Below are 26562 nucleotides of genomic sequence, written 5' to 3'. Positions count from 1 at the left end.
TATTGGTTGTGCAAGAGATTATATGTTCTCAGAATACAAAACACATTGATTTCATGAAAGATGTTGCATCATGGGAATACATTAATCCAAGAGTGCATCTCAGTCTATTATGGTTTCTTTTCCACATCTCCACTAATTTACCTGCACGGGACTGGAACAACTGAATAGGTGACCGAAACTCATGCAAAACACCTTTCAGATCAGTAGCTAGGTTTCCATCCAACTGGCGACAGTTTCATGCGAATGTTCTATAATCTGCATAAAAACAATATGCACATATTCCCACCAGAGATGTACAGTTGAAGACATAAGTTCACATACACTTAGGTTGGAGTCATTAAAAATAGTTTTTCAACCACTCCACAAATTTCTTGTTAACAAACTATAGTTTTGGCAAGTCGGTTAGGACATCTACTTTGTGCATGACACAAGAAATGTTTCAAACAATTGTTTACAGACAGATTATTTCACTGTATCACAATTCCAGTGGGTCACATACACTAAGTTGACTGTGCCTTTAAACAGCTTGGAAAATTCCAGAAAATTATGTCATGGCTTTAGAAGCTTCTGATAGGATAATTGACATAATTTGAGTCAATTGGAGGTGTTCCTGTGGATGTATTTCAAGGCCTACCTTCAAACTCAGTGCCTCTTTGCTTGACATCATGGGAAAATCTAAAGAAATCAGCCAAGACCTCAGAAAAAAAATTGTAGACCACCACAAGTCTGGTTCATGCTTGGGAGCAATTTCCAAACGCCTGAAGGTACCACGTTCATCTGTACAAACACTAGTACGCAAGTATAAACACCATGGGACCACGCAGCCGTCATACCGTTCAGGAAGGAGATGCGTTCTCCGAGACAGAACATTAAAATACGTCTGAAATAATGGGCACAAGGGCTTTGGGTGTCTCGAGAATAGACCCTGTATTGAGTAAAATCTAAATTTCAAATGGATTATTGCAAGCAGCAATACTTTAAATGTTTTTTCAGAAATATCTCAAATGACCCCAAGCATACTTCCAAAGTTGTGGCAAAATGGCTCAAGGACAACAAAAGTCAAGGTATTGGAGTGGCCATCACAAAGCTCTGACCTCAATCCTATAGAAAATGTGTGGGCAGAACTGAAAAAGCATCTGTGAGCAAGGAGGCCTACAAACCTGACTCAGTTACACCAGCTCTGTCAGGAGGAATGGGCCAAAATTCACCCAACTTATTGTGGGAAGCTTGTGGAAGGCTACCCAAAACGTTTGACCCAAGTTAAACAATTTAAAAGGCAATGCTACCAAATACTAATTGAGTGAATGTAAACTTCTGACCCACTGGGAATGTGTTGAAATAAAGCTGAAATAAATCATTTTGCGCCACTATTATTCTGACATTTCACATTCTTAAAATAACGTGCTGATCCTAACAGACCCAAGACAAGGAATTCTTACTCTGATTAAAATGTCAGGAATTGTGAAAATCTGAGTTTAAATGTATTTGGCTAAGGTGTATGCAAACTTCTGACTTCAACTTTATTTCCTTCAAATTGACTTGTGGATAAAAAGCTGTGTGTGAGATGGATGATAATTTTTTTAACGGCAGCTAAGCACCGATCATGTCACCAGAATGTGGTTGCATCAAACTGTATGCGTTCCGGGCAGAAGACCATTCATTTCATTGGGAGGCAATCCACACCGCCGCGACTCATCTGTCCGGACTAGCTTGCGTTGAGTGGCACTGCATGCAATGTGTCGCATGCGTTGTATTTTTGCCATGTGGTACCAGTAGTAAACCACAGAAGTAGTTTCTTTCCTCTGTAGCTTAATAAAGTGCATGCTTTCCCGAGTAATAGCGGTAGGACCACAACATATCAAATGACTCCAAGTTCACTTCGATATGGTTATTTTATACTGTAATGAAACAGGCAGAGAGCAGGTCTCGAACCCTCGACCTTCTAGCCCGGCGCGCTATCGACTGTGCCGCAAAAGCATGCTCGAGCGGCAGAGTCGATTTCCGCGCTTATAAACCCAGGGTCGTTACAATACATTTGTGCATGAAGGCATTTTCACCTCCATTGATCCCACCTTGTCTACTGTAATTTTCTTTTGTCGACATTTGGGAAAGTTACATTTGATGTTTCCTTTAGGCCTGTCGTGACATTTTGTATCCGACATATACTCGCATAAAAAAGGTTGGATGTAAACCTGGTTACTGAGGATGAAGGTGATGACACAAGATCAGCCACTTCACATTATTGTGATGGTGTCCTAAATCTTTTGGCCGCCGTTTGCCGACTTCCTCTTCTCCCTGGACCTTAACTGAATCAATAACACTGCTTGACCAGTGTTCACTCAATACGATGTGCAAGTGTCATCCTCCCACGTCATACTTCCGGGGTCATGTCCCAGGTCTTTTGAATGGGCTTCAAGATTACAGCATCAAATATGAAAATTAAAAAAGGTAATTTAAGATATACAGTACCAGTCAAAAGTTTGGACACCTACTCATTCAAGGATTTCTCTTTATTTTACACAATGTAGAATAATAGTGAAGACATCAAAACCATGAAATAACACATATGGAATCATGTAGTAAGCAAAAACGTTTGAATAATATAAAATATATTTTGATCTAAGTAGCCACCCTTTGCCTTGACAGCTTTGCACTCTTGGCATTCTCTCAACAAGCTTCACCTGGAATGGTTTTCCAACAGTCTTGAAGGAGTTCCCACATATGCTGAGCACTTGTTGGCTGTTTTTCCTTCACACTACAATCCATAATAGTAATCCATAATAGTGAAGACATCAAAACTATTAAATAGCACATATGGAGTCATGTAGTAACCAATAGTTTTTTTTAAACAAATCCAAATATATTTTATATTTGAGATTCTTCAAATATCCACCCTTTACCTTGATGACAGCTTTGCACTCTTTGCATTCTCTCAACAAGCTTCACCTGGAATGGTTTTCCAACAGTCTTGAAGGAGTTCCCACATATGCTGAGCACTTGTTGGCTACTTTTCCTTCACTCTACAGTCTGACTCATCCCAAACCATCTCAATTGGGTTGAGGTCAGGTGATTGTGGTGGCCAGGTCATCTGATGCAGCACTCCATCACTCTCCTTGGTCAAATAACCCTTACAGCCTGGAGTTGTGTTGGGTCATTGTCCTGTTGAAAAACAAATGATAGTCCCACTAAGCGCAAACCAGATGGGATGGCGTATCGCTGCAGAATGCTGTGGTAGCTATGCTGGTTAAGAGTGCCTTGAATTCTAAATAAATCAGACACTGTCACCAGCAAAGCACCCCCACCTCCATGCTTCACAGTGAGAACCACACATGCAGAGATCATCTGTTCACCTACTCACACAGCGGTTGGAACAACAACAAAAAAAAACTCACATTTGGACTCACCAGACCAAAAGGACAGATTTCCACCGGTCTAATGTCCATTGCTCGTGTTTCTTGGCCCAAGCAAGTCTCTTCTTATTATTGGTGTCCTTTAGTAGTGGTTTCTTTGCAGCAATTCCACCACGAAGGCCTGATTCACACAGTCTCCTCTGAACAGTTGATGTTGAGATGTGTCTGTTACTTATACTTTGTGAAGCATTTATTTGGGCTGCTAACTCTAATGAACTTAATCCTCTGCAGCAGAGGTAACTCTGGGTCTTCCTTTCCTGTGGCGGTCCTCATGAAAGCCAGTTCATGGTTTTGAAATTTTCCTTATTGACTGACCTTAATGTCTTAAAGTAATGATGGACTGTCGTTTCTCTTTGCTTATTTGAGCTGTACTTGCCATAATATGGACTTGGTCTTTTACCAAATAGTGCCATCTTCTGTATACCACCCCTACCTTGTCACAACACAACAGATTGGCTCAAACACATTAAGGAAAGAAATTCCACAAATGTACTTTTAACACAGCACACCTGTTAATTTAAATGCATTCCAGTCGACTACCTCATGAAGCTGGTTGAGATCATGCAAAGCTGTCATCAAGGCAAAGGGTGGCTACTTTGAAGAATCTCAAATATATTTAGATTTAACACTTTTTTGCTTACATGTGTTATTTCATAGTTTTGATGTCTTTATTATTGTACAATGTAGAAAAATTGTAAAAATCAATAAAAACCCTTGAATGAGTAGGTGTGTCCAAAGTTGACTGGTACTGTAAATAAAAAATGAGAACCTACAGGACGGTAAGAACCTGTTAGTTACAGGCCGTTTTATGTGTTTTATAATAGATTACGGTGTTGTTGTTTTTTTTACTGAACGTTGCCAGCCAGTACTTTTTGAAATTTTTTAATATATATTTTTGTAGACCTGCGTGGTTGAAAGATAGACATACAGCGCATTCAGAAAGTATTCAGTCCCCTTCACTTTCCACTTTGTTACATTACAGCCATACTATAGAAAGGATTAAATTGTTTCCCCCCCCCAATCTACACACAATACCCCATAATGACAAAAAACTGGTTTAGAAATTTTTGCAAATTGATGGAAAGAAAAATATGAAGTATCATATTTACATAAGTATTCAGACCCTTTAATAACTTTGTTGATACACCTTTGCCAGCGATTACAGCCTCAAATCTTCTTGGGTATGCCACTACAAGCTTTGCACACCTGTATTTGGGGAGTTGCTCCCATTCTTCCCAAGTTCTGTCAGGTGGGTGGGGAGCAACTTTGCACAGCTATTTTCAGGTCCTTCCAGAGATGTTTGATAGGATTCAAGTCCAGGCTCTGGCTGGGCCACTCAAGGACATTCAGAGACTTGTCTGTGTGCTTAGGGTCGTTGTCCTGTTGGAAAGTGAACCTTCACCCCAGTCTGAGGTTCCGAGCTCTTTGCAGCAAGTTTTCATCAAGGATCTCTGTACTTTGCTCCGTTAATTTTTTCCTCGATCCGGAATAGTCCCTGCTGCTAAAAAACATCCCCACAGCATGATGCTGCCACCACCATGCTTCACTGTAGGGACGGTGCCATGTTTCCTTCACACGTGACGCTTGGCATTAAGGCCAAAGAGTTCAATCTTGGTTTCATCAGACCAGATAATCTTGTTTCTGATGGTCCTTTAGGTGTCTTTTGGCAAGGGGGCTGTCATGTGCCTTTTACTAAGGAATGGCTTCCGTCTGGCCAATTTACCATAAAGACCTGATTGGTGGAGTGCTGCAGAGATGGGTGTCCTTCTGGAAGGTTCTCCCATGTCCACAGAGGAACTCCAGAGCTCTGCCACAGTGACCACCGGGTTCTTGGTCACCTCCCTGACCAAGAACCTTCTCACCCGATTGCTCAGTTTGGCCAGGCTGCCAGCTCTAGGAAGAGTCTTGGTGGTTCCAAGCTTCTTCCATTTAAGAATGATGGAGGCCACTGTGTTCTTATGGACCTTCAATGCTGCAGACCTGTTTTGGTACCTTTCCCCAGATATGTGCCTCGACACAATCCTGTCTTGGTGCTCTACGGACAATTCCTTCAACCTCATTGCTTGGTTTTTGCTCTGTAGGACAGGTTTGTGCCTTTCCAAATCACGTCCAATAAATTGAAATTTACCACAGGTGGACTCCAATCAAGTTGTAGAAACTTCAAGGATCAATGGAAACAGGATGCACCTGTGCTCAATTGAGTCTCACAGCAAAGGGTCTGAATACTTATGTAAATAAGGTCTCTGTGCAAATGTATTAACTAAAAAATTAAAATCTAAAAACCTGTAATCGTGAAGTTCACATTAAAACGGTTGTAACTTCTTGGCTTTGTGCTTCTTCTTGGCCGTCAACTATGTTGAAAACCGACATATTGTAAGTAACTTCACTTTAAAGCTAGATCTTAAATGACCGCGTTATGACGCCACATTTTTTTAGGCTCATTCTTCTCACCCACCTCTTTTGATCGGGTTGTTCCTGCTTGTTTGCCCATCCTGTTCCGTCTTTGGGCACGATAATCACGTTGGGGTCGTTTCCTTTGTTCTCGGACTTCAGGCTCGGCAGGTGAGCGGGTGGGGGCATGCGCCGGGCTGCGGCCACTTTGCCAAGACTCTGTAAGCCATGTCGCGGAACTGCTGGGAGGAAGAGGGGAGGAGAAAGAGGCGAGAGAAAGATGGATAGTGGGAGTAAGAGTGGACACAGACAGAGGGGAGGATAGAGGTGGGAATAAAGCTCTTTGCACATTTTTTGTATTGGTCAACTTTCATGAGCCAAGCCAAATCAAATCCTTGCACATATGAGTTTAAAACACAGAAGCAGACCTGGGTTCAAATATCTTAATTACTTGAACATACATTTCGAAGTATTAAAACATATTTTATTTAAAAAGACAAGTAGTTGAATATTGGAATGCATTTGGAAATACATTCCCATGTTAGTAGTTGATTCGGGACATATTTGAAAGTTCTCAAATACACATTTCCCTCTCTCGGTGAAAGACTATGCCTATAGCTTACCCAACAATTTAAGTCAAAGTATGATATATTTGGGGTTGAAGTGGAAAATCCAAAGTGGTAACTTCAGATATTTTCCGTGCCAATGCAGCATTTCTCACCTATGATATCACGTGCTAATACTTTTCAGTCTGCGTTTCTTTTCAGGGCTGGGTTTTAATTGAACGTTACCATCCACCAGCATGGCATTGTTTATTAAAATCAGAAACACCTGCAAAGTTAGTCTTTGTGAGTTACAACTGAGCAATATAATAGATCATCTTTGGCTGAGCCAAACAGCTTTTCGCGGTAGCATCCACTTGGCCACCTTAAAATGGGGGGGAAAACTTGTGTTTTTGCACTTTTTTGTTTATAGCAGAAAGCTATACATTTCATTATATGAACATATACAAAACTAGACATAACATACAAAGTGATGCAAGTAATTTCCTATGTTCAATGACCTGGTGCAGACAGTATCAGTGATGCTATTTGGCAGGCTCAGTCAGTCCTGATCTCGCCGTAGTGTGAGAACTGCCAATCCACTCAGTTAAGGCTAATACAAAACAATTTGCATTACATTTAGGGGCATGTCATTAATACAAAGAAACTAAATAATGACCATAAACTAATCTAAGTCTTGACCTACTGTCTTTAGCCCTCAAGTAAAGTGGACAATGAGAACACTCCATAACCCTACTGTATATACAGTGGGGCAAAAAAGTATTTAGTCAGCCACCAATTGTGCAAGTTCTCCCACTTAAAAAGATGAGAGGCCTGTAATGTTCATCATAGGTACACTTCAACTATGACAGACAAAATGAAAATAAAAAAAAATCCAGAAAATCACATTGTAGGATTTTGAATTAATTTATTTGCAAATTGTGGTGGAAAATAAGTATTTGGTCACCTACAAACAAGCAAGATTTCTGGCTTTCACAGACCTGTAACTTCTTCTTTAAGAGGCTCCTCTGTCCTCCACTCGTTACCTGTATTAATGGCACCTGTTTGAACTTGTTATCAGTATAAAAGACACCTGTCCACAACCTCAAACAGTCACACTCCAAACTCCACTATGGCCAAGACCAAAGAGCTGTCAAAGGACACCAGAAACAAAATTGTAGACTTGCACCAGGCTGGGAAGACTGAATCTGCAATAGGTAAGCAGCTTGGTTTGAAGAAATCAACTGTGGGAGCAATTATTAGGAAATGGAAGACATACAAAACCACTGATAATCTCCCTCGATCTGGGGCTCCACGCAAGATCTCACCCCGTGGGGTCAAAATGATCACAAGAACGGTGAGCAAAAAATCCCAGAACCACACGGGGGGACCTAGTGAATGACCTGCAGAGAGCTGGGACCAAAGTAACAAAGCCTACCATCAGTAACACACTATGCCGCCAGGGACTCAAATCCTGCAGTGCCAGACGTGTCCCCCTGCTTAAGCCAGTACATGTCCAGGCCCGTCTGAAGTTTGCTAGAGAGCATTTGGATGATCCAGAAGAAGATTGGGAGAATGTCATATGGTCAGATGAAACCAAAATATAACTTTTTGGTAAAAACTCAACTCGTCATGTTTGGAGGACAAAGAATGCTGAGTTGCATCCAAAGAACACCATACCTACTGTGAAGCATGGGGGTGGAAACATCATGCTTTGGGGCTGTTTTTCTGCAAAGGGACCAGGACGCCTGATCCGTGTAAAGGAAAGAATGAATGGGGCCATGTATCGTGAGATTTTGAGTGAAAACCTCAACTTGCTATCTAAGTGGCTAGTCTGCAAGATCAAGCTTCTTGGTTACAGCAGACTGCCCTTTGGCCTCAGTCGTCCACAGTGAAATGAACAATTCACATGTGCGAATCAGATTAAATGGAGGAAAAAATAATTCCAGCTAATTAATTAATTAATTAAATAACAGTGTGAAAAAGACTTCAGTTGTTAGTTAAAGTGTTCCCCACCTCTCCCACAGAGGAAACCAGGGGGACTCCCCAGCCAGCATTACTGCTACACTTCTCCATCCCCAGTTCTGAAAACTGACATCTGCGCAAACATTGGCCCCAGACCACGAAATAAGCTAGCAACCCACTTGGAGAAAGCGCAGTGCAGCCGTTAGACCATACAGAAAGACCATACTACATAACGTTTTTTTCTGTCTTTTCTAGGCTCCAAAGCTCTGACATGTCAACAATTTTGTGTATTTTAATCTGTAACATATATTGGTGTAAAGCTGCCAGTCATTTGTGGAGATACATCATCCGACATGCGAGAGTCCCATGCACAGCCAGGCAGGGTTGGTCGTCTCATGCAGACAAATAGTTGAAAGATGAATGGTCCAGGATGAACCCTCCGATGCCAATAACATACATGACCTGGGCAATGCTGAAGAGAGGAGCGAAGACCAGCGCCCTGCAGCCTGTTCCCTTCAGGAAGGCAGAAGGGACCCTCCTTACATATGATCTTACTGACAGTCAACCACACTGTTGTCTGTTGTAACTCTCCTCTTCGCCCCTTTGCTCAGAGATTGCAATCTCGTTTTCACAACATCACAAGGATTGACTGTCACAGCTGCAGTAGAGCCAGCCAGACAAAGAGCAAGGCCCAATAAAAGGGTGCCGATTCATCTCGAGAGGGCTGGCCCAGCCAGTGGAGGTGGGTGAACAGTGGGAAGTCGACCAAGGAGACAGGAACATCTCTTATGAGGGTGGCCCCGAGCCCTGCTCCCAGGCAATATGGGTAGCAGACACCGTCCTGACTGTAGGGCTAGGACCCACGTTGTAGGACCTGCTCAGAAGGTAGATCGTAGTGGTCAGTAGATCAAGTGCAGATGAGCAAAATAAATGTCAAATGAAATATTTTGTTCTTGTATGTAAAAGTATCGTCTGTCTCATAGCCGTGAAACTTGCTGAACCCCCACTTTTAACCATCAAATTATCATAAGGCATTGGATAATTAGTCAAGCTTCACTTATTTTTAAGCTAGTCTGTATGGAGAAAAAATAAATAATAATATATACATATATATATATATATATATATAACCATTTTAACATTGTAAAACTGCATGTGCAATGATTGCATTTTGGAACCCCACTCCCCCTAGATGAATGGTTTTGACCACTGGACTGGTGCAGCTAGAAAACATAAGTGTCTATCTCATAACTGTTGTTACATTTGTATTGGTGTTTCTTTTCGTATCTGATGTGCTCAGGGTGTTGTTACATATCATTTGCGGCATTCATCATGAGCAAAGCCATTGTAGCCCATCATTTCACTTCCTCCTAACTGTGAGAACCATGGCAAGAGCCAGGGCTGACTTGGCATTGCTGTAGCGCAGCCGGATAGCCTGCCAGCAGCCAAGGTTGCACCATGTCCATTACAATGTAGAAAGACGTGTAGTCCAAACCATTCAACAGTTCGGCTATCCATATTACCAGAGCGTCATCTTATTCTTTCTATTTCTATGGCGGTTTCGCGCCCACAATTTATGGAAGATGCCAAAACTTAGATTGCAAAGTCAAAGATACTGGTTTCCACTAGCCATCTGTGGCTAAGTTTTCCCTTGATTGCTTATGAGAAAATCCAGCTCCAGAATCAGCCACAGCCTAGACAGCGAATTCTTTGAATAGGGTATACTTGCTTGCTTGCTAGATAAGGTTAGCATGCTAGCTAGCTACACTGACAGAAGTCAGTGCTCTATTTGTTGTTATTTCTCCACGCCATGTGGAAATCACCACAGCGTTCCCACCCCCAATTCATGAATGTATTTTTAGCAGCCTGCATCCTTCTTGGGAGGTGGAACTTAAACGACAATTTCCGCTATAGGACAGAAATTAAGTTGAAATAGAGGAGGCATTGCCCTATGATGGGGGCCTTTAAGTAAGAAATATTTGAACCCAGGTCTGCACACAAGTACTTGAAAAAGAATGGACAATGACTTACCTGCGGTTTTCTGAGTTTCTATAGACTTTCCCTTGTACTTATCAAATAGGCTGAGTGAGGAATACTTGCTTTTCCCATCCTTGGACTTGGTTATTTGCCCCAAACGATCGGACATTGCGATGTAATGTCATCGAGTATGGAAATGTTTCTATGCGCCTCTTGCTGTGCCTTCTTTTACTGAAGAGAAAAGAGGAAACTGTTAGCGCACAAGCCACACCAGCTTAGAATTGGAAAGAACGTAATATATTACTATTCAATCTATTCTAAAGTGTGACAAAAAAGTCAACATACCAATCTTAATTCAATTACCCAAATGCAATGTTTAGGTTAATCGAGGTAATTTGTAAAGTATCTATGCATAGATAAACAGCGAGTAGCAGAAGTATAAAAACAAAGGGGGGGGGGGGGGGGTTTCAATGCAAATAGTAAGGTGGAAATTTGATCAGTTTAGTTGTTTAGCAGTCTTCTGGCTTTTTTCCCCCCTGAAAGAAGCCAAATCCCCTTTGTTGTTTCCTTGACACGATACTAACGAGTATCGCTGGCACTAACTGTGATGAGGCCTATTGTAAATTGTGATCTGGAAACTGTGTTACCCGATGTGAAAGAACATGAATCTACAAAAATAGATACCGGTAGGCCTGCTGAGTGGTCTGACTGATGAACCAGACATTGATGCTACTACCTCTTATTAAAAGTAACTTAGTAGGCTTAACATTACATGAATCCCACTTCAGGATTCAGCATTGCTACTAGGGTCTTAAAATACATATTTTTTGCAGCTGCTAAATGAATATAGGGAAAACACTGACGTCACATCATCTCAATACAGTGCTCAACGAGTGCACTGCATTTACGGTGATATTTTTGCAATGAGCGGACATAGCTAACATTTTCTGAACATTTGAGAAATGTGTCTGATCTACCCCATTCCTTCCTACTAGGGCTGACCCATTAGTTGACTGGTCGATTGTTTGGCCGACCAAGATTTCTTTAGCCGAGGAGTAGCTAATTTTTTTAATCTTTTTTTTTTAAATACTAAAAAGTATCATGGTGTATAAGACACCCGTCTGATTGGCTTTGGTCTGAGTTGACTGATCCATTATGGAGGCACAGTCCATCAGTCTAAGACATATGCTACTGAAATTGTATATGGTTATATTACATAAGAACAATGAAGCAACACTAATAAACATATATCTTTTATAACAAGAGTGTTTCTCCCGTGTTGGATAGTGGTCAATGTGTGCTGTTCAGAAACAAAGTTAACCTTGTGTTGAGAACAATGCACCGAGGCAGCAGCAGAATGAAGAGATGAGAAAACAACCCTTGCCCTATTGTCTAAGAAAAGCAAGGAGAGAGGAAACCAACCTAATTAGGCCTATAATCAATAGCCTAACTGGAAAATGTGCCTGGCTTTATAAATCAAAGTATTCAGACCACCTTGACTTTCTCCACATGTTAGGTTAAAGCCTTGTTCTAAAAATGATTACCCCATAAAGACAAAGCAAAAACAGGTTTAGACATTTTTGCAAATTTACATAAGTATTCAGACTCTTCACTCAGTACTTTGTTGAAGCACCTTTGGGAGCGATTAAAGCCTCAAGTCTTCTTGGGAATGACGCTACAAGCTTGGCACACCTGTATTTGGGGAGTTTCTCCCATTGTTCTCTGCAGATCCTCTCAAGCCGTCAGGTTGGATGGAGAGCATTGCTGCACAGCTATTTTCAGGTCTCCCCAGAGATGTTCGATCAGGTTTAAGTCTGGGCCACTCAAGGACATTGAGACTTGTCCCGAAGCCACGCCTGTGTTGTCTTGGCTGTGTGCTTAGGGTCGTTGTCCTGTTGGAAGGTGAACCTTCGCCCCAGTCTGAGTTCCTGAGAGGTCTGGAGCAGGTTTTCATCAAGGATCTCTGCGCATCTTTGCCTCGATCCTGACTAGTCTCCTAGTCCCTGCTGCTGAAAAACATCGCCACAGCATGATTCTGCCACCACCATGCTTCACCGTAGGGATGGTGCCAGGTTTCCTCCAGACGTTGACACATGGCATCCAGGCCAAAGAGTTCAATATTGGTTTCATCAGACCAGATAATATTGTTTCTCATTGACTGAGAGTCTTTAGGTGCCTTTTGGCAAACTCCAAGCGGGCTTTCTTGTGCCTTTTACTGAGGAGTGGCTTCTGCCTGGCCACTACCATAAAAGCCTGAATGGTGGAATAATGCAGAGAAGGTTGTCCTTCTGGAAGGTTCTCCCATCTCCACAGAGCAACTCCAGAGCTCTACCAGAGTGACTATCGGGTTCTTGGTCACCTCCCTGACCAAGGCCCTTCTCCCCAAGATTGCTCAGTTTGGCCAGGCAACCAGCTCTAGGAAGAGTCTTGGTAGTTCCAAACTTCTTCCATTTAAGAATGATGGAGGCCACTGTGTTCTTGGGGACCTTCAATGCTGCATAAATGTTAAAATGTGCAACCAGAGGGAAAAGAACTCTGGACCACCTATACTCCACACACAGAGATGCATTCAAACCTCTCCCTCGCCCTCTATTTGGCAAATCTGACCATAATTCCATCCTCCTGATTCCTGCTTACAAGCAAAGATTAAAGCAGGAAGCACCAGTGACCAGATCAATAAAAAAAACTGGTCAGATGAAGCAGATGCTAAGCTACAGGATAGTTTTGCTAGCACAGACTGGAAAATGTTCCGGGAATCCTCCAATGGCATTGAGGAGTACACCACATCTGTCATTGGCTTCATCAATATGTGCATCGATGACACCCCGCCAGTGACCGTACGTACATACCCCAACCAGAAGACCTGGATTACAGGCAGCATCTGCAATAAGCTAAAACCTAGAGCTGCCGCTTTCAAGGAGCAGGACTCTAACCCGGAAGCTTATAAGAAATCCCGCTATGCCCTCTGAAGAACCATCAAACAGGCAAAACATCAATACAGGCCTAAGATCGAGTCGTACTACACTGGCTCCAACGCTTGTCGGATGTGGCAGGGCCTGCAAACCATTACAGACTACAAAGGGAAGCACAGCCAAGAGCTGCCCAGTGACACGAGCCTACCAGACAAGCTAAACTACTTATATGCTCGCTTCGAGGAAAATAACACTAAAACATGCATGAGAGCACCAGCTGTACCAGAAGACTGTGTGATCTCGTTCTCCGCAGCCGATGTGAATAAGATCTTTAGACAGGTCAACATTTACAAGGCTGCAGGGCCAGATGGATTACCAGGACGTGTACTGCAATCATGCACTAACCAACTAGCAAGTGTCTTCACTGACATTTTTTTTTTTTTTTTTTTTTTAATTTTATCCCCTTTTCTCCCCAATTTTCGTGGTATCCAATCGCTAGTAATTACTATCTTGTCTCATCGCTACAACTCCCGTACGGGCTCGGGAGAGACGAAGGTCGAAAGTCATGCGTCCTCCGAAGCACAACCCAACCTAGCCGCACTGCTTCTTAACACAGCGCGCCTCCAACCCGGAAGCCAGCCGCACCAATGCGTCGGAGGAAACACCGTGCACCCGCCCCCTCGGTTAGCGCGCACTGCGCCCGGCCCGCCACAGGAGTCGCTGGAGCGCGATGAGACAAGGATATCCCTACCGGCCAAACCCTCCCTAACCCGGACGACGCTAAGCCAATTGTGCGTCGCCCCACGGACCTCCCGGTCGCGGCCGGCTGCGACAGAGCCTGGGCGCGAACCCAGACTCTGGTGGCGCAGCATAGCACTGCGATGCAGTGCTCTAGACCACTGCGCCACCCGGGAGGCTTCACTGACATTTTCAACCTCTCCCTGTCCGAGTCTGTAATACCAACATGTTTATAGCAGACCACCATAGTGCCTGTGCACAAGAACACTAAGGTAACCGGCCTAAATAACTACCGACCCGTAGCACTCACATCTGTAGCCATGAAGTGCTTTGAAAGGCTGGTCATGGCTCACATCAACACCATCATCCCAGAAACCCTAGACCCACTCCAATTGGCATACTGCCCCAACAGAGCCGCAGATGATGCCATCTCTATTGCACTCCACACTGCTCTTTCACACCTGAACAAAAGGAACACCTACGTGAGAAGGCTATTCATTGACTACAGCTCAGTGTTCAACACCATAGTTCCCTCAAAGCTCATCAATAAGCTAAGGACCCTGAGACTAAACACCTCCCTCTGCAACTGGATCCTGACGGGCCACCCCCAGGTGGTAAGGGTAGGTAACAACACATCTGCCATGCTGATCCTCAACACAGGGGCCCCTCAGGGGTGCGTGCTCAGCCGCCTCCTGTACTCCATGTTCACTCATGACTGCACGGCCAGGCATGACTCCAACACCACCATTAAATTTGCCGATGACAACAGTGGTAGGCCTGATCAACGACAACAACGAGACAGCCTATAGGGAGGAGGTCAGAGACCTGGCCGTGTGGTGCCAGGACAACAACCTCTCCCTAACCCTGATCAAGACAAAGGTGATGATTGTGGACTACAGGAAAAAAAGGACTGAGGACACCCGGGGCTGCAGTGGAGCAGGTTGAGGGCTTCAAGTTCCTTGGTGTCCACATCACCAACGAACTAACATTGTCCAAGCACACCATGACAGTCGTGAAGCGGGCACGACCAAACCTATTCCCCCTCAGAAGACTGAAAAGATTTGGTATGGGTCCTCAGATCCTCAAAAGGTTCTACAGTTGCACTATCGAGAGCATCCTGACTGGTTGCATCACTGCCTGGCATGGCAACTGCTCGGCCTGACCGCACAGTACATCACTGGGGCCAAGCTTCCTGCCATCCAGAACCTCTATACCAGGTGGTGTCAGAGGAAGGCCCTAAAAACTGTCAAAGACTCCAGCCACCCTAGTCATAGACTGTTCTCTTTGCTACCACATGGCAAGCGGTATTGGGGCGCTAAGTCTAGGTCCAAGAGACTTCTAAACAGCTTCTACCCCCAAGCAATAAGACTCCTGAACATCTAGTCAAATGGCTATCCAGACTACTCGCATTGCCTGCCCCCCCACACCACTGCCACTCTCTGTTGTCATCTATGCATAGTCACTTTAATTAACTCTACCTACATGTACATACTACCTCAACTAACGGGTGCCCCCGCACATTGACACTGTAACGGCACCCCCCTGTATATATAGTTATTTTTTACTGCTGCTCTTTAATTACTTGTTACTTTTCTCTCTTATTCTTATCTGTATTTTTTGAAACTGCACTGTTGGTTAGGGGCTCGTAAGTAAGCATTTCACTGTAAGGTCTACACCTGTTGTATTCGGCGCATGTGACTAAGAAAATATGATTTGTAATGTTTTGGTACCCTTCCCCAGATCTGTGCCAACCCTGTCTCAGAGCACTACGGACAATTCCTTCGACCTGATGGCTTGGTTTTTGCTCTGACATGCACTGTCAACTGTGGGACCTTATATAGACAGGCGTGTGCCTTTCAAAATAATGTCCAATCAATTGAAATTACCACAAGTGGACTCCAATCAAGTTGTAGAAACATCTCAAGGATGATCAATGGAAACAGGATGCACCTGAACTCAATTTCGAGTCTCCAAGCAAAGGGTCTGAATACTTATTTTTATTATACTTACTATTATGTTTTTCATTTTTAATAACTTTGCAAAAACGTACAAAAACCTGTTTTTCATTTTGTCGTTATGGGGTAGTGCATAGATTGCTGTCAAATTGTTTTTATTTCATCCATTTTAGAATTAGGCTGTAACTTAAAAAAAAAAAATCTGAAAAAGTTAAAGGGGTCTGAATACTTTCCGAAGGCACTGTACAGTGATCCCTCGCCACTTCGCGGTTCACTTATCGCGGATTCGCTATTTCGCGGATTTTCATAATGCATTTTTTCTTTTTTTTTGGTGCATTGTGCTCTGCATTCTGATTCGCTAAAAACTCACTCCCGCTTCTTGTATCAAAACATGCTACGAATTGTGCTATCATTTTGTCGTCTCGTGCAGTTATTTGTACGTACATAAAACAGCGTGGCAAATTTACATTAAGTTGGCCAAATTATCTTGTAATTTCGAACATCTCCTAAACCCATAATGTCGACGAAACGGCCTACACGTGAGTCACTGTATTTGTATACATGTAATAGTTGCTAATTGTAAAAAAAAAAAAAAAGTTTTCTATTTCGCGGATTTCACTTATCGCGGGTCATTTTCGGAACGTAACCCCCGCGATAAACGAGGGATTACTGTATTTACAGAAATAAGACAGATCCTGTTTCTGTTGCCTGTTTGAGTTTTGTTTAACTTCTTTACGATAGGGGGCAGCATTTTCACTTTTGGATGAATTGCGTGTCCATAGTGAACTGCCTCCTACTCTGTCCCAGATGCTAATATATGTGTATTATTATTACTATTGGATATAGAACACTCTGAAGTTTCTAAAACTGTTTGAATGATGTCTGTGAGTATAACAGAACTCATATGGCAGGCAAAATCCTGAGAAAAAATCCAAACAGGAAGTAAGAATTCTGAGACCGGTCAATGTTCAACTCATCACCGATTCAATTCCCTGTAAGATATGGATCTGTTTGCACTTCCTACGCCTTCCACTAGATGTCAACAGTCTGTAGAACGTCAACAGTCTGGAATGAAGCCTCTAGTGTGATGTGGGGCCGGATGGGAGGTGTTTCAGTCATTGGTCTGGCAGAATGCCAGTTCCTGGTCACGCGCTTTCCTCATGATATCGCCTTGCGTTCCATAACTTCTACAGACATGAAGGACTGCTCCGGTTGGAACGTTATTGGATATATATGATAACAACATCCTGAAGATTGATTCTCTACTTAGTTTGACCAGTTTATTCGACCTGTTATATAACTTTTTGAAGTTTTCGTCTGAGTTCGCCTGCATCTGCGCAAGCGTTTGGACATGTGCACTAAACATGCTAGCAAAAGTAGCTACTTAGACATAAGTAATGGACATTATCGAACAAAACAACGACTTATTGTGGAACTAGGATTCCTGGGAGTGCATTCTGATGAAGATGATCAAAAGTAAGGGAATATTTATGATGTAATTTCGTATTTCTGTTGACTCCAACATTGCGGAGAAATGTTGTTTTTATCTGAGCGCCGTCTCAGATTATTGCATGGTGTGCTTTTTATGTAAAGTTTTTGAAATCTGACACAGCAGTTGCATTAAGAACAAGTGTATCTTTAATTATATGTAAAACATGTATCTTTCATCAAAGTTTATGAGTATTTCTGTTATTTGACGTGGCTCTCTGCAATTCCTCCAGATATTTGAGGCATTTCTGAACATGGCGCCAATGTAAACCGAGATTTGTGGATATAAATATGCACATTATCGAACAAAACATAAATGTATTGTGTAACATGATGTCCTATGAGTGTCATCTGATGAAGATCATCAAAGGTTAGTGATTAATTTTATCTCTATTTCTGCTTTTTGTGACTACTATCTTTTGCTGGGAAAATGGCTGTTTTTCTGTGGCTATGTACTGCGCTAACATAATTGTTTGGTGTGCTTTCCCCGTAAATCCTTTTTGAAATCAGACATGTTGGCTGGATTCACAACATGTGTAGCTTTAATTTGGTGTCTTTCATGTGTGATTTCATGAAAGATAGATTTTTATAGTAATATATTTGAATTTGGCACGCTACATTTTTTCTGGCTTGTGGCCAAGTGGGACGCTACCGTCCCACATATCCCAGAGAAGTTAATGGCCTACTGATTGTGAGCACCAAGCCTGACGCAACATATCAAGTAAACAATTTCACAAATTCTGGTGTTTTAAAAATCTTTGCTGTAAAAAAATGCATAACACTGAACATGCTCTTCATGAAAGAATGTTAAAATTAAGTGAAATGCAGTTTTTTATTTATAGCAAGTTACACTTCTGAAAAGGGCACAGAATTGGTGAAACGCCCCTAATATTAATCTCCAATTTCTTAACCCTGGACAACATGGGCTTTTTCCCTCCATTGGAACTGCCTCTCTGCTATTATACATTTGTGTGCCGTTTACACTTCCAAATTCAGAAAACTATTTTTAATAATGCTCCTTTTTCTTGATCTCCTTATTGTTATTTTACTGTTATGATCATAAGTAATGTCATTATCATTAGTAGGCTTAGTATAGCAGCCTTGTATAACCACCATTGAGCTGTAGGCATAAGAGCCCGTAAGAGCTTTTTAAGTCTTAATACCGCAACTTAAATCAGGCCTATATTTCAATACTTATATAGGCTACTGTATCATTAATTCGTTCATGTCATCACACGAGTCACTCATTATTTTAAATGCAATCAAGCATTTTAGTTTTTAAATAAAAGTAAAGCGAGCCTTGAATAATTAGCTGAAACAAATAAACCATTCCATTACAGAAATTGTATTCCCGAATGAAAGCGACTGTTTTTAGTTATTGCTGTAACAAAGGCTTAACAAAAAACTTTACCAGACTCTCTGGTACACTCATAATTCATTGCATTTTTTACATTGTTCCAAACGGTCAGAAAAATGTTATTGTAATCTTTTCAGCACCTGTTTGGCACACATAATATACACGCAGCGCATGTCCCTTACGTTCCTTTTCTTGATCCCTAGTATTTCCCACAACTAGTCACATTTATTCCACTCATCTAAATTTCCCTTTACCTCCTGAGCAGCCAGTAAACAGCCCCCCGTTTTGGGTTTATTTGTCACATCATCTGCATCCATTTTGCTGTCACGGTGTTCAGAGTTTGTCGATGTGACTATGATATGCTATAGGTCAGGCCCTATTTGGACAGGATTAGTTTCACTGGGGGAGGTCGAGTAATGTAATTCTGTGCACAAGCACAAAACACCACATCTGTAATTTTTACAAGGCAGGAGAGTAACAATTCCAGCCAGAATAACCTACGTTTTTTTTGGTGAACTCCAAGGTCCTCTGATAAAACTAGTCCTTTGCTAAATCGACATCCCTGTTTTGAGAGATTATGTATACATTTGACAGGTGTTGCTTGTGGTTTGCGCAAGAATAACTGATTCGATAAATTGAACTAAATGCTGCACATAAGCTATATGAATGGTCTACATGTAGCTTATCAACTTTCAGGGAATGCTTTTGTTTACATGTTTTGTGCGTATGAATTGAATATTGCCAAATACATCAGTAAAAAATATTGAGCCTATTTAATGCAACCCTTGCTGTTAATAGATCGCAAAGCAGCATACAACAGACCTTTATTTATTTTACCTTTATTTAACCAGGTAGGCAAGTTGAGAACAAGTTCTCATTTACAATTGCGACCTGGCCAAGATAAAGCAAAGCAGTTCGACATACAACACAGTTACACATGGAGTAAAACAAACATACAGTCAATAATACAGTAAAAAAATAAGTCTATATACAATGTGAGCAAATGACGTGAGGCCATGGTGGCGAAGTAAATACAATATAGCAAGTAAAACACTGGAATGGTAGATTTGCAGTGGAAGAATGTGCAAAGTAGAAATAATGGGGTGCAAAGGAGCAAAATGAATGAATTAATAAATACAGTAGGGGAAGAGGTAGCTGTTTGGGCTAAATTATAGATAGGCTATGTACAGGTGCAGTAATCTGTGAGCTGCTCTGACAGCTGGTGCTTAAAGCTAGTGAGGGAGATGTGTTTCCAGTTTCAGAGATTTTTGTAGTTCGTTCCAGTCATTGGCAGCAGAGAACTGGAAGGAGAGGCGGCCAAAAGAGGAATTGGTTTTGGGGGTGACCAGAGAGATATACCTGCTGGAGCGCGTGCTACAGGTGGGTGCTGCTATGGTGACCAGCGAGCTGAGATAAGGGGGGACTTTACCTAGCAGGGTCTTGTAGATGACCTGGAGCCAGTGGGCTTGTCGACGAGTATGAAGCGAGGGCCAGCCAATGAGAGCGTACAGGTCGCAGTGGTGAGTAGTATATGGGGCTTTGGTGATAAAACGGATGGCACTGTGATAGACTGCATCCAATTTATTGAGTAGGGTGTTGGAGGCTATTTTGTAAATGCCATCGCCGAAGTCGAGGATCAGTAGGATGGTCAGTTTTACGAGGGTATGTTTGGCAGCATGAGTGAAGGATGCTTTGTTGCGAAATAGGAAGCCAATTCTAGATTTAACTTTGGATTGGAGATGTTTGATGCGAGTCTGGAAGGAGAGTTTACAGTCTAACCAGACACCTAGGTATTTGTAGTTGTCAACATATTCTAAGTCAGAACCGTCCAGAGTAGTGATGCTGGACGGGCAGGCAGCGATCCGTTGAATAGCATGCATTTAGTTTTACTTGTATTTAAGAGTAGTTGGAGGCCACGGAATGAGAGTTGTATGGTATTGAAGCTCGTCTGGAGGGTTGTTAACACAGTGTCCAAAGAAGGGCCAGAAGTATACAGAATGGTGTCGTCTGTGTAGAGGTGGATCAGAGACTCACCAGCAGCAAGAGCGACATCATTGATGTATACAGAGAAGAGTCGGCCCAAGAATTGAACCCTGTGGCACCCCCATAGAGACTGCCAGAGGCCCGGACAACAGGCCCTCCGATTTGACACACTGAACTCTATCAGAGAAGTAGTTGGTGAACCAGGCTAGGCAGTCATTTGAGAAACCAAGGCTATCGAGTCTGACGATGAGGATGTGGTGATTGACAGAGTCGAAAGCATAAACCTTTGGCAATTATAAGTCTTAAAACGCATCTCAAGCGCAACTGCACTGTTTAGCTGACATTTGAAGGCTGGGGGGCACTTAGGACGTACTGCGGATCACACTACCTCAATTAAAATATAATGGCAACGAAACCAAGCTCGACTTATCAGTGGCCCTATCACCTGGACATGTTGAAATACTGTATCTTCACACCTAGAATAAAAACCTCCAGGCTTCTGTCATAACTGTCAATTTATTGAACAAAAATAAGAATTACAGCGGGCAGTTTGGATAAACCTAATCCCACCCGAAACGTCTTCTGGAATAATGGACATTTTAGTAATAATTACATAACCAGCGTTCTCTAGTCCCGTGCGAATAGGTCTTTGGTCACGTGCATGCGATGAGAGCAAGTGTTGAGGGAATAGGGGAAGTTTTTCAGAAACAAATTAGGGATTTCGGTAGCAAGACTTTTCAGTCAGAAATGGCTGTAATTATGTTGCAGCTTTAGCAACACGGTCAGGACGATAAACACTGATGTTCTGTGGTGGTCGCTGCAGCAGGGAGGAGAGAGAGACAACGGGTGCTAGATTGGTCAAAAGAACAGACGACTCTTGGTGGACGAAGATTTTTTAGTCGGGACACCTGAACTTTGTTAAAAAAAAAATTAACTGCGGAGGAAAAATGAGCAGGTCGAGCGTAAGTCAACCCTGTTACCCATAGACAGACTAGAAATGTTTTAATTTAACTTTTTTGTGTAGCTTCCATTCAATTGCCACCACTCCCTGTTGCACAAAAACTTCCATTTCCCCTGTCACAAGATGATCTATGGCTGATTTAAGAAATCAACCCTGTTATTTTATTTGGCACTTACTATAGTGTTTTTTATTTTAAATAACCTCTATGTAGGAACACGTTTATTAAGTTGAACATGCTCTTCATGAAAGAATGTTAAAATTAAGTGAAATGCAGTTTTTTATTTTTTATTTATAGCAAGTTACACTTCTGAAAAGGGCACAGAATTGGTGAAACGCCCCTAATATTAATCTCCAATTTCTTAACCCTGGACAACATGGGCTTGGTAAGATTACAGGGATATTGGTATCTACAGTACTGCACCAATTCAGTTTTTCAACTCAATACCCCCCTCTTCACATAAATGCAGTGTAATTTAAGTTAAAGGTTCTCTACCTCGTAGCAAAATGTGTAGTATTGCAGGATATTCGCTTTAAAGCTGCAACAAAGAATCCCTCTGCCCCATGACAAAATGTGTAGTATTGCCGGATATTAACTCAGAAACGGCCACAATAACAACCTGCCCCATGATTATTTAATTTTTTTAATTGCAGGAACTTCGCTTGAAAAGAGCAACATTCTCTGATGCCAGGACTCAAGTGGCTGGCCTTAAAAATGTTCCTTATTGTATGCTATTTTTCTATCAACTTGATTATGAGGGGGTATTTGATGAATTTGTTATCACAAAAGGTGTCCCCGATCCCAGAAAGTTGGAGAACCCCTGAGTTAGCCTACAAACAGACAGACATTTCTATAGCCTAGCTGCTAGCTAGCTGTTGTTTGTGCACTAAAGTGGTTGTGCAAGAAGAGCTAGCAGTCAAATATTTTCAAAGGGAATAAAAATAAATCAGAAACAAACGGGTTAATCGCAACAGATTTTAAGAATAAAAACGTAGGAACACAGCTACCTAACCACAAAGGCCTGTTTTCTGTGTTAACTGGCTAACCATGATTCGTTTGCTAGCTAACCATTTTCTGCGTATTCTAACTAGCTATTGCAAAACCTCGTTGATACACGTTACCTACGCAATATTAGTTCAGAGGGTTTTAAACCACGGACAAGTCAAATTTGACAGTAGCCATCTCTGCTGAATTAGCTAGCTAGTAGTACCCGCTTGGTAGTCTGCCTAGTATCACTGAGTATGTAAACATTGATTGCGTATTTTGTCTGCGAGTTCACGGCCAAATTGAAATGGCCATTAGTTCTTAATCAAAACCACCATGATTAAGTATTGATATAATAACTCACATTTTAGTCAAAATAATAACATTGACACCAAACTGGTTAAGCTAGATGTCAAGTTAGCTAGTCTAGCAACTAACGTTAGCTAGCTAAGATTTCGAGACGGCCAATCAACTGAGGTTCCTGTCTGGAATTCCAAAAACAAATCCCAGAAAAAGCAGCAATTTGGCGTTTTAGAGAACACACGAAACCCTTCACTTTCAGGTGACAGTAGTGCACAAACGAAACATTATTTTAGCAGTTTGCCAAATTTCAGAACCACGGAAGGCGGCGATGACTACAGAACAAGGCGATTAAAAATGGCTGCTGCACAGAACAAAGCAACAATAAAACTGGGCAGTTGGTGAAGTCCCTGCAAAACAGTTCACACATACATTCATAACTCACCGATTTTACTTGTTATTATTTATTGTGATCAATAATGGCGATTTATTTCCGAAAGATTACGTTGCTTCAAAGGATGGCTGGCGATTGTGCTGCCTATTCTTATTCTATTTTCCCGTTTACTTATGTTGTTGGTGGGCAACCTACCCGGCCTGAAAATGAAATTCCTTGCCACAGACAGAAGCGGTAACCCAGACACGCCACAGGGGCTATAAAGCTGAAGCATCCGCTTAGAACGTTTTCTCACCACCAAATATGGTAGTGAGAGGAAGTGCAGTCGCGGGTAGTGGGAGAGGATGGAACTAGTTGAAACTGGAACGACATTCTGCTAATTTTTTAATCGATAAAACATTTGCTCTCAATAGATTTTCTGTTCTCAAAACTAGAATGTGTTATGAATACAGGGCACTAGGTATAGACTTCACACTTTAAAAAATGCGTTGTTCAGAAGGAGTGCAAGGTCGAATTGAGTTTGTGCACACGCGCACTTCACAGAGTAGACGTTCCCTAACCGAAATATGCAAATATATCCTACAACGCGCCAATAGGATCTAACTAGCTTGTGCATGGCTTTGGCCACCTCCTTGCTTGTTCAACCCACTATGCTTCATTTGCTCCCACTATAAACGACACAGATTAACTGTCTTGGGTTAGTTATAAACATCTTCGTCCTTGCTCTCGTCGACTCTGGTGTGGCTGTACACGGATATGACGTGACGAATGTAACAGCGATACCTGGTGTCCAGAGCCATATATTTAACAGCGTTAGACCGACTTTGAGAATTATAGACATTCACTTACAGTACAGTCGTGGACAAAAGTTTTGAGAATGACACAAATATTAATTTCCACAAAGTTTGCCGCTTCAGTGTCTTTAGATATTTTTGTCAGATGTTACTATGGAATACTGAAGTATAATTACAAGCATTTCATAAGTGTCAAAGGCTTTTATTGACAATTACATGAAGTTGTTGCAAAGAGTCAATATTTGCAGTGTTGACCATTCTTTTTCAAGACCTCTGCAATCCGCTCTGGCATGCTGTCAATTAACTTCTGGGCCACATCCTGACTGATGGCAGCCCATTCTTGCATAATCAATGCTTGGAGTTTGTAAGAATTTGTGGGTTTTTGTTTGTCCACCCGCCTCTTGAGGATTGACCACAAGTTCTCAATGGGATTAAGGTCTGAGGAGTTTCCTGGCCATGGACCCAAAATATTGATGTTTTTTTCCCCGAGCCACTTTGCCTTATGGCAAAGTGCTCCATCATGCTGGAAAAGGCATTGTTCGTCACCAAACTGTTCCTGGATGGTTGGGAGAAGTTGCTCTCGGAGGATGTGTTGGTACCATTCCTTATTCATGGCTGTGTTCTTAGGCACAATTGTGAGTGAGCCCACTCCCTTGGCTGAGAAGCAACCCCACAGGATGCTTTACTGTTGGCATGACACAGGACTGATGGTAGCTTCACCTTGTCTTCTCCAGACAAGCTTTTTTCCGGATGCCCCAAACAATCGGAAAGGGGATTCATCAGAGAAAATGACTTTACCCCAGTCATCAGCAGTCCAATCCCTGTACCTTTTGCAGAATATCAGTCTGTCCCTGATGTTTTTCCTGGAGAGAAGTGGCTTTTTTGCTGCCCTTCTTGACACCAGGCCATCCTCCAAAAGTCTTCGCCTCACTGTGCGTGCAGATGCACTCACACCTGTCTGCTGCCATTCCTGAGCAAGCTCTGTACTGGTGGTGCCCCGATCCCGCAGCTGAATCAACTTTAGGAGACGGTCCTGGCGCTTGCTGGACTTTCTTGGGCGCCCTGAAGCCTTCTTCACAACAATTTAACCTCTCTCCTTGAAGTTCTTGATGATCCGATAAATGGTTGATTTAGGTGCAATCTTACTGGCAGCAATATCCTTGCCTGTGAAGCCCTCTTTGTGCAAAGCAATGATGACGGCACGTGTTTCCTTGCAGGTAACCGTGATTGACAGAGGAAGAATAATGATTCCAAGCTCCACCCTCCTTTTGAAGCTTCCAGTCTGTTATTCGAACTCAATCAGCATGACAGAGTGATCTCCAGCCTTGTCCTCGTCAACACTCACACCTGTGTTAACGAGAGAATCACTGACATGATGTCAGCTGGTCTTTTGTGGCAGGGCTGAAATGTAGTGGAAATGTTTTTTGGGGATTCAGTTCATTTGCATGGCAAAGAGGGACTTTGCAATTAATTGCAATTCATCTGATCTCTCTTCATAACATTCTGGAGTATATGCAAATTGCCATCATACAAACTGAGGCAGCAGACTTTGTGAAAAATAATATTTGTGTCATTCTGAAAACTTTTAGCCACGACTGTACATAATTCCCCATGTAATATTAATAGGGAGCTATCACCTACTGCATCGTATCTGGCAGACTTAGGAAACACAAATGCTTTGTTGGTAAATTATGTCTTGAGTGTTGAAGTGTGCCCCTGGCTATCCGTTAATTTAAAGAATCAAGAAAACCGTGCCGTTTGGTTTGTTTGATATAAGAAATGATTTATACTTTTACTTTTACTTTTGATACTTAAGTATATTTTAGCAATTACATTTACTTTTGATACTTAAGCACATTTAAAACCAAATACTTTTAGACTTTTACCCAAGTAGTATTTTACTGGGTGACTTTCACTTTTACTTGAGTCATTTCGTTTTAAGGTATCTTTCTTTTACTCAAGCATGACAATTGGGTACTTTTTCCACCACTGCTAAATACATGGCTCTGCTGGTGTCCTTTTTAGGACATTGCATTTGAGTTACAGTAAACTGTATGAACTGTTGTTTGGTTGCAAGCAACGTAGGCTAAAGTAATATCACTTTTGTGATTGGTTTTCCCTTAGGTTCTTCTCTAGGTTGTATTTCTTTTTAATAATTTGGTGTTGAAAAGGAGGATAGTTTCTTGCATTAAAACATGTCATGTTTCTTGTGGAAAACCTGTCTATCCTCTACTTTAAAAAAAATTATGTCTTGATTCATGGGCAAAAACACTGTTTTCATAAAGATCAATGAGTCAGTACCAATGCTTTGCTCAGTCTATTCGACCAATGACAGAAATCTTACCCTTGACTGCTGTGGCTCCAATATCAAGTTCAGTGGTGGACAACACAAACTGCAGCCAACAGCACTGTA

General features: G+C 42.0%; 1 protein-coding gene across 6 annotated transcripts in view; it reads right to left on the bottom strand.

The window, feature by feature from the left end:
- Positions 1–23585, bottom strand: part of LOC139552338 (protein PRRC2B-like) — a 43239-nt gene extending 19654 nt beyond the window's left edge. For 4 of the 6 annotated variants that reach the window (XM_071363966.1, XM_071363971.1, XM_071363970.1 and 1 more), the window contains exons 1-3: positions 23407–23585; positions 10340–10516; positions 5866–6043 (exon numbers count right to left, since the gene is read on the bottom strand). In XM_071363966.1, coding sequence (XP_071220067.1) covers positions 5866–6043; positions 10340–10454 — 293 coding nt within the window. In that variant the 5' untranslated portion in view covers positions 10455–10516; positions 23407–23585. The remainder of the gene's footprint in view (positions 1–5865; positions 6044–10339; positions 10517–23406) is intronic. The other 2 variants (XM_071363969.1, XM_071363968.1) reach the window with 2 other exon arrangements.
- Between the last annotated feature and the right edge of the window lie 2977 nt (positions 23586–26562).

Source organism: Salvelinus alpinus, chromosome 24 (assembly GCF_045679555.1).
Source record: "Salvelinus alpinus chromosome 24, SLU_Salpinus.1, whole genome shotgun sequence".
Lineage (NCBI taxonomy): Eukaryota > Metazoa > Chordata > Actinopteri > Salmoniformes > Salmonidae > Salvelinus > Salvelinus alpinus.
The sequence above is the reverse complement of the archived record's forward strand: the minus strand, read 5'-3'. Positions and strand labels throughout refer to the sequence as shown.